The sequence below is a fragment of the Vicia villosa genome, unplaced genomic scaffold (genome assembly GCF_029867415.1).
Source record: "Vicia villosa cultivar HV-30 ecotype Madison, WI unplaced genomic scaffold, Vvil1.0 ctg.001937F_1_1_1, whole genome shotgun sequence".
In the NCBI taxonomy this organism is placed as follows: Eukaryota; Viridiplantae; Streptophyta; class Magnoliopsida; order Fabales; family Fabaceae; genus Vicia; species Vicia villosa.
In genome coordinates this window covers 190,381-199,057 of record NW_026705781.1, presented here as the reverse complement: position 1 = coordinate 199,057, position 8,677 = coordinate 190,381, and the positions used below count along the sequence as shown (strand labels likewise).

Here is an 8,677-nt window from a genome sequence, read left to right as displayed (position 1 = left end):
GTTTCAAAATGCATCATTTGAAGAATTTTGTGAAGAACATGGTATCTCTCATAATTTTTCAGCACCAAGAACTCCACAACAAAATGGAGTAGTTGAAAGGAAAAATAGGTTTCTAGTTGAACTTGCAAGAACAATGCTTAGTGATGCAAATTTTCCTAAATACTTTTTGGCGGATGCGGTTAGTACGGCATGTTATGTTGGAAATCGAGTAATCATTAGACCTATCTTAAAGAAGACTCCATATGAACTCTTCAAAGGAAGAAAGCCAAACATTGCTCACTTTCACATTTTTGGATGCAAGTGCTTTATTCTAACCAATGGCAAAGACAATCTTGGTAAGTTTGATGAGAAATCCGACGAAGGTATATATTTTGGTTAGTCTCTCTCTCTAGTAAAGCATATAGAATTTATAATAAAAGAACTTTAACTATTGAAGAATCCATGCATGTATCTTTTGATGATACTAACACCTCCAAAGAGGAAATAGTTGTTTGTGATGATGATGATCCTTTAGATTTACCCCCGGAAGAACTTTCAAATGATACAATTGTGAAGGCACCAGAAGTTCAACAAGAAAGTGTTCAACAAGAAAGTGTACAACAAGAATCAAACACCAATGATCTACCAAAGGAATGGAGAACTCATAGAGATCATCCTATTGATAAAGTTATTGGTGATATTAGCCAAGGAGTTGCAACAAGATTAAATCTCAAAGATGCTTGCTTACACATGGCTTTTATTTCTCAAATTGAACCTTCCAAAGTTGATGAAGCCTTAGGAGACGATCAATGGATAAATGCAATGCAAGAAGAATTATATCAATTCGAGAGAAATCAAGTTTGGGAACTTGTTCCTAGACCAAGTGAAAAACACATCATAGGTACTCAATGGGTGTTTAAGAACAAACTTGATGAGAATGGTATAATTGTTCGAAACAAAGCAAGATTGGTGGCCCAAGGTTACAATCAAGAAGAAGGAATCGAATTTGAAGAAACATTTTCTCCGATTGCAAGGTTAGAAGCTATTCGTCTTTTACTTGCTTATGCATGTTCATTAAATTTTCAGCTTTATCAAATGGACGTCAAGAGCGCATTCTTGAATGGCTACATCAATGAAGAAGTCTATGTCAAACAACCCCCAGGATTTGAAGACTTCAAGAATCCTACACATGTCTTTAAGTTGAGAAAGTCTCTTTATGGCTTAAAGCAAGCACCAAGAGCATGGTATGATAGACTTAGCAATTTTTTGTGTGAAAAGGGTTTCGAAAAGGGTAAGGTTGATAAAACTTTGTTCATTAAGAAAATCAAGAGTAACACTTTATTGGTTCAAGTCTATGTTGATGATATCATTTTTGGATCGACTAACAAAGAAATGTGTGAAGAATTCTCATTGATGATGCAAGGAGAATTCGAGATGTCTATGATGGGAAAGATGAACTACTTTCTTGGACTGCAAATTAAGCAACTCAAAGATGGAATCTTTATCATTCAATCCAAATACTGTAAAGAATTATTGAAGAAGTTTGATATGGATAACTGTAAAGCAATTAATACTCCAATGGGCTCTGGTACATATGTTGATCAAGATGAATCCGGTACTCCAATTGATATTACTAAGTATCGAGGTATGATTGGTTCTTTATAGTATTTGACGGCAAGCCGTCCTGACATAATGTTTAGTGTTTTTCTTTGTGCTCGCTTTCAAGCAAACCCAAAGGAATCACATATTATGGCGGTTAAAAGGATCATGAAGTATCTCAAAGGAACAACCAACGTTGGCCTATGGTATCCAAAAGGTAGTGTTTGCAATTTAATTGGTTATTCTGACGCGGATTATGCAGGTTGTAAAACTGATCGTAAAAGCACAAGTGGTACTTGTCACATTCTTGGAAATGCATTAGTATCATGGGCTTGTAAAAAGCAAGCATGTGTTGCTCTTAGTACGGCCGAAGAAGAATACATAGCAGCGGGTAGTTGTTGTGCACAAATTCTTTGGCTTAAGCAACAACTTCGTGACTACGGACTTGATCTCGGATGCATTCCTCTTCGATGCGACAATACAATTGCTATAAATATTACAAAAAATCCGGTCATGCATTCAAGAACCAAACACATAGACATTCGACATCATTTTCTTCGCGATCATGTGCTTAAAGGAGATAATGAAGTCACTTTTGTAGATACTCATAATCAACTTGCAGATATCTTCACCAAGCCTCTCCCAAAATAATCATTTTACAAAATTCGACGAGAACTTGGAATTTAAGATGAAGGTGATGTTTAAATTTGTTCTTCATTATCATAAATCAAAGGTACATATTTCTAACATTTTATGTGTGTCAAAGTACTTTATGAATGTCTATATATTATGTCATTATGTTTATGTTATTTCAAATTGTGTTGTGTTTATGTTTTATGTTTCATATCTATTCTTTCTTTTTTCCCATCCTTTTTGATAATAACAAAGGGGGATAAGAAATATGCATGTGTTTTGTTGTTGTTTTGTTTTAAAAGAGAAATGCAGGCCATAACATCAAATGAACTCATCACCATAAATCAAAGAAGAAAGATTTAGGGGGAGTCACTAACATAGGGGGAGCCTTGCATGTTTCAACATTTCTTTCAAAGCACAAAACATCTTTTTCAAAAAAAATTCAAGACTTGGTTGTCATCATTAAAAAGGGGGAGAATGTAATTGCAAGCTTCTCAAGCATAGTTGGTTTTGATGAAGACAATATGGACATCAAGCTTTCATAAAGGATGTGCAAAAATTATTTCAAGTATTAAGCAAAAAACACATCATCTCAAAGTCTTAGGAAATTATGAAGATTCAAGAATCAAGCTAAAGCATCAAAGGTATAAATAATACTCACTTTGACATATAATTGTTCACAAATATATTTCCTTTAAAACCTTTTTCATATGTAAAATCCCAAATAAAGGTTTTAGGAACCGGGTTGTCCCTATGGGGGAACCGTTTCCCAGCATTCTCATTTTCATCAGTTCTGTGTTTTACTACTAGGAATCGGGTTGTCCTTAGGTGGGAACCGGTTCCCAAGTTCAAAATTCAAATATTTCTGCTATAACATTCAGCAGGAACCGGGTTGTCCCAGGCAGGAACCGGTTCCTACTGAACTAGTGTGTTTTTCCATTGCATGATTTCATTCAAACGAATTTGTTTTCTTACCACTTAATCATTCCATTGTTTCATGGAAAAATAACCATTCAAAGAGGTGTTTAACACATTATATATACTACATCTTTCATAATCATTAATCACCTTCTTCATTAACGATTCATAAACTTCATATTCTTCATCTTTCAATATTTCCAAGTGTTCATCAAATCGTTATTGTCAAGTGAAAATTTCTATACACATTTTCATTGAGAATTCATTCAAAGTTTCATGCATACATTGTGAACACTTATATTCATTTTGAGAGTTGTTTATTTGAAGAAGAATATCAATCAAGTGATTGATTCATTATATCAAAACTTCTACTCAAATCATACTTAGAAATTATATCTTATTTTTCAGGATTGTTGAAAATAAGATTGTATTGACTTGCTATACAGGATTGTTGGGTGCAATGGTGGTTTGTGTTTGAAGAGGATTGTTCTTCATTCAAATTAGTGTTGTTTGATCTTAAAGGTGTTAAGAACCTTTGATCACCCTATAGGTTAGATAGTAAAGCATAGGCTTGTACAATAATTCTAACTATAGTGAAATCTCTTTCGTGTTTGAAAGGGGACTGGAGTACTCTCGGATTGTGAGGGGAACCAGTTAATGTAATTAGGTTAATTAGTTAATTTAATCTAGTTTATTTTACTGTTAAAAATCAAAATAACCCCAGAGAAGTTTATCAAAGTATTAGGGTTTGCCCAATCCCACAGGCTATTTGGCCAAAGTATTAGGATTTTATTTATTATTCGTTTCGACTGAATTAATCGGTCGCGATGGTTAATAATCAATCATTTAATTAATTAAACTCCAATAGGGTTTATTTTTCTAAAAGGTTTTAACCATTTTATTTGTTACGATGATTAGCATATTTCTCTTTATCAATTCATTATTATTTGTAATCAAATCTATTGATTATGAGGGATAATGATAAATTAATAATTATTTAAAATATATTCATTTGCTATTCGTGATAATTGAATCTATCAATTAGAATGGTTAGCAATCCTTTATTAATCTATTAATTATGGTGATCAAACCTATTGATCATTGCGATTAATGGAACAAATTAAAATCAGGGTTGTACGCCATCATAAAACGCAATTTCTTTTACAATTTCAAAGCTGCGATAAGGTAATTCACAATACCTTGTAAAACTACGGATTTTCATCACTTCGATAAGGTAACTCAAAATACCTTCACACCACTTCATATCAAATTCTAAGGCGTACCACCCTGCCTCGAATTATGTTGACTCTGATTCTCCCTAAGGAGATACGTAGGCACTTGGCAACAAGGCAAGTCCCCCTCCTCCAAACTCTAATCATTGTTCAAATATTTGCCTTTAACCCTATTAACTTTCTGTCACCTTTCTTTATTTTAGCCATAAAACTTAACCTTATAATGCAAACCTTAGGAAAGGATTGAGGGTGCCTAACACCTTCCCTCGACCTGATTATAATAATCTTACCCTGAATCTCATAACTGCGTAGGGTTTCCTATTCGCCCTGGTAGAATAGTGGCGACTCTAAAAACCTTTTATTTTTAGGGCAGGTTGCTACACCATCCAACCTCTACATATTCTCCTGAAACCTTCTAAACCCATCTCTATCCCAAATATTCCCTCTCCCTATGAATCAACTCCACCAAAATCTCCCATCACAATTTCTGACTCTTCATCTCCATCCCCCTCAAACCCTTCTGAAGATCACCTAAGAACCATCATTAACATAGAAGCATGGGACAAACTTGTTTGTTCTTCTCATAAAATAGTGTAACAACCTGCCCTAAAAATTAGACTTTTAGAGTCGCCGCCTATTCTAACAGGGCGAATAGGAAACCCTACATAGTATAAAGATCTGGGAAATATTATTATAATCAGGTTAAGGGAAGGTGTTAGGCACCATTGACCCTTTCCTAAGGTTTGCATTGTAAGGTAAAGGTTTTATGGCTAAAATAATTAGATTAATAGCTAAAGAAGTGAAAAGGGCAAAAATGAGATTTGAACGAATTGAGGTTTTGGGGAAGGGGACTCGCCTTGTTGCCAAGTGCATACGTATCTCCTTAAGGAGAATCAGAGTCAATGTAGTTCGGAGCAGGGTCGTAGGCTTTGAAGGTATTTTGAGTTACCTTATCGTAGTTTGCAAGGAATTTTGAGTTGCCTTATCGAAGTGATGAAAATCCGTAGTTTTGCAAGGTATTTTGAATTACCTCATCGCAGTTTTGAATTTGTAAAAGAGACGGTGTTTTATGATGTGTTTTAAGTTTTCCATACAACTCTGGTTTAATATGTTACCTCTAGTTGCGATGATCAATAGATTTGATCATTATAGTTAATGGATTAGATAAAGTATTGCTAACCATTCTGACCGATAGATTCGATCGTCACGAATAGAAAATGAAAGTATTTTAAATATTTACTATTAATTTTATCGTTATCTCTCATAATCAATAGGTTTGATTATCACACGATAACGAATTGAGTATGCTAATCATTGCAACCAATAGATTTAGTTAAAACCATTTAGCAAAATAGATGTATTTTTATTATTGGATTTGATTAATTAAATTAATCGATTATTAACCATCGCGACCGATAGATTCGGTCGAAACGAATAATATATTAAATCCTAATATCTTGGCTAAGTGGCCAGTGGGATTGGGCAAACCCTAGTGCCTTGATAACCTATCTAGGTTTTTTTAGGATTTTTATAATTAAAGTTAGATTAAAATAAATTAAATCGAATAATCGAGATAATCGGGAAAAATCCTAACCCTAGTCATTAACCTAATCCTAATTTTATTATCCTATTAACATAATTTTAAATTAAATTATATGCATATAAAATAATTAAGAGTGATGATATAGTTATACAAATAATATATAAAAAATACTAAAACCTAGACCGGAATCCTGTGTGCGTTCCCTTGACGGTCCATGGTAAGGTGCTGCATTCTTTGGGCGTTAGATATGGTTTTATGTTGAATCGGATGGTGTAGCTATGAAGGTGCATGATGCCTATATGCATATGCGATGCGTTGGATCTGAAGGCTGAATACATGATTCAATTCATAAAAAAAATATACATAGCATGGAGGGTAGGGTTCAAACCCAGGCCCTCACGCATATCACAAACGTGCTCTTACCAACTAATCCATACGCGCTTGCTGATATTTTGTTGACGCGCTATTATGATAATCGTTTAAAATTTCGTGAACGATTTAAAAAAAACTCGCGCCCAGTAGCTTCTTCCTCGTTGTTCTTTCCAGCAAAAAACCAAAAACTTCACTGATAGTGTATGTAATTGGAGCGGATTTAAGCATGAATTCTATGAAGAACTACGTGATACGGGCTTGGAATTTCGTCAATCTGCCAGAGATGTACTACAATGATGAAGGGTATTTCATCTTGAAGTTCAAGACAAGCGATGACAGGGATGAGGTTATGATGAAAGGCCCCTATAACATTTAAAACAAGCCTATGATTCTAATGGAGTGGAGACATGATTTTTCCATGGAGAAGGATATGCTTAGATCGATTCCTATTTGGATCAAATTGCCAAGCCTACCATTACCTCTGTGGGGAGTTCAAAGCTTGGGCAAAATTGGAAGCACAGTAGGAAACCCTTTGTTTATAAATGAGTGTACAGTAGGGAAGTTGAGAGTTAGCTATGCTCGTCTCTTGGTTGAGGTAGATGTCACACAAAAGTTGTGTGAAGAAGTCACCATAAAGGACCATGAGGGAAAGATCAGACAGCAGAAGGTGGAATATGAATGGAGGCCAAAGTTTTGTGAAAGATGCCAAAGAGTGGGGCATGTTTGCTCAACCGAAAGGAAGCTTGCAGTGAGGACTTGGCAACTGAAGACAAAGAAGAGTGATGAGCAGGAAACAACTAGTCAATCAGAACAAGAGGATGGGCATGATGCCAAAGAGAAGACTAAAAAAGACAATGCTGAGCAGAGCCCTAAAGGAGAATCTACTCGAGATATTGCTGAGCAAACCCTTCAAGAGAAGAAGAAGTGGACAAAGATCAAAAGGAGAAAGGAAGATGGCAAGAAACCTAGTTATGAATGCCCTCCAGGTACAAGTCTTGTACGTTCAAATGTCTTTGAATCTTTAGGAGTAATGAATGACCCTAGAGACACACCATTGGGTGTGACATGATCTTGTCCTAGAATGTTAGGGGGCTTAACAAGGGGGTTATACATAGAGAGATTGGCTCTCGTCTCTCAAAAATTAACCCTGAAATTGTTATCCTTGTAGAAACTCGAGTTAAATACAATAATGCTGGAAAAATTAGAAAGGTTATGTGGGACAGGAGCAAAATTGACATAAAATACCTGAGTAACTCTGAGCAGATGATACACTATTGAGTCTATGATATGGATGGTAGTTTCAAACACTGGCTGACTGCAATTTATGCTTCTAATAAGTTGGAGAGGAGGGAAAGGTTATGGAATGACATTGAGCGAATTGGGATGCATCAACAGGGGTCTTGGTGTATGATGGGAGATTTTAATAATATTGTCAAACCTACTGACAGGATTAGAGGGAAAGCTGTTCAGGAAAATGAGTTTGTTGACCTTAGAAACATGATGGTTCAATGTGGAATGGTTGAAATGGATTCAAAAGGTAATAAATTCACTTGGTGCAACAAACATGTAACTGGCACCATATATTCTTATATTGATAGGGTTCTTGCTTACAGAGACTGGTACAAACAATATCTGAACTCGGAGCTTCATATTTTGGAACCTGGAATATCTGATCATAACCTGCTGTGCCTTAAGAGAGGTGACATTCAGGGCAGAAGAAGAAGAGTTTTCAAGTTCATCAATAAAGTGACTGAAGTAGAGGGATACAATGAACAAGTCAAACAGGACTGGGATAAGAGCATCAGGGGACAAACTCATCATACATTGTGGAATAAATTGAGAAGACTGCAGGGTGCTATAAGAAGAATGAGCAAGCCTTATAGTGGAATAAAGGGGCAGGTTGCAAAGGCTAGAGAAGAGCTTATAGAAAGCCAGAATCAGCTTGCTAATGATAGAATGAATGAGCAACTATTAAGAAAGGAAAAATACCAAACTGAAAAACTCCTTGATCTACTATCTGCTGAGGAACAAATTATGAGGCAGAGGGCAAAAATAAATTGGATCAAATTAGGTGATGGAAATAACACTTTTTTCCATGCAGCTTTAAAAATCAAACAGAGCAACATGAGGATCTAGAATTTATGGAAGGATGATGGGACTGTTGTAACAGGGCAAGAGGAAATCACTAAGGAAGTTTTATGTTTCTATAAGGATCTTATGGGGACTGCTCAGAGAAGTCTACAAGCTGTTGACCTTCAGGTCTTGAGAAAGGGACAGCAACTGACATTTAACCAAAGGACTGAACTGATTAAGCAAGTGACTGTGACTGAGATCATAACTGCACTAAAGAGTATAGGGGATTTAAAAGTTCCAGGAGTGGATGGATATAATTCCAAATTCT

The 8,677-nt window shown here is 35.5% G+C and overlaps 1 protein-coding gene across 1 annotated transcript; it reads left to right on the top strand.

The window, feature by feature from the left end:
* The first annotated feature begins 6,670 nt into the window (after positions 1–6,670).
* LOC131637172 (uncharacterized) lies at positions 6,671–7,345 on the top strand. The gene has a single exon (XM_058907761.1). It carries the CDS (start codon positions 6,671–6,673, stop codon positions 7,343–7,345), a length of 675 nt encoding a protein of 224 aa, XP_058763744.1.
* The last annotated feature ends 1,332 nt before the right edge of the window (positions 7,346–8,677 follow it).

What these genes read in the sequence shown, in the direction of transcription:
- LOC131637172 (XM_058907761.1), top strand. Translation starts at nt 6,671, where the DNA reads ATGGAGTGGAGACATGATTTTTCCATGGAGAAGGATATGCTTAGATCG.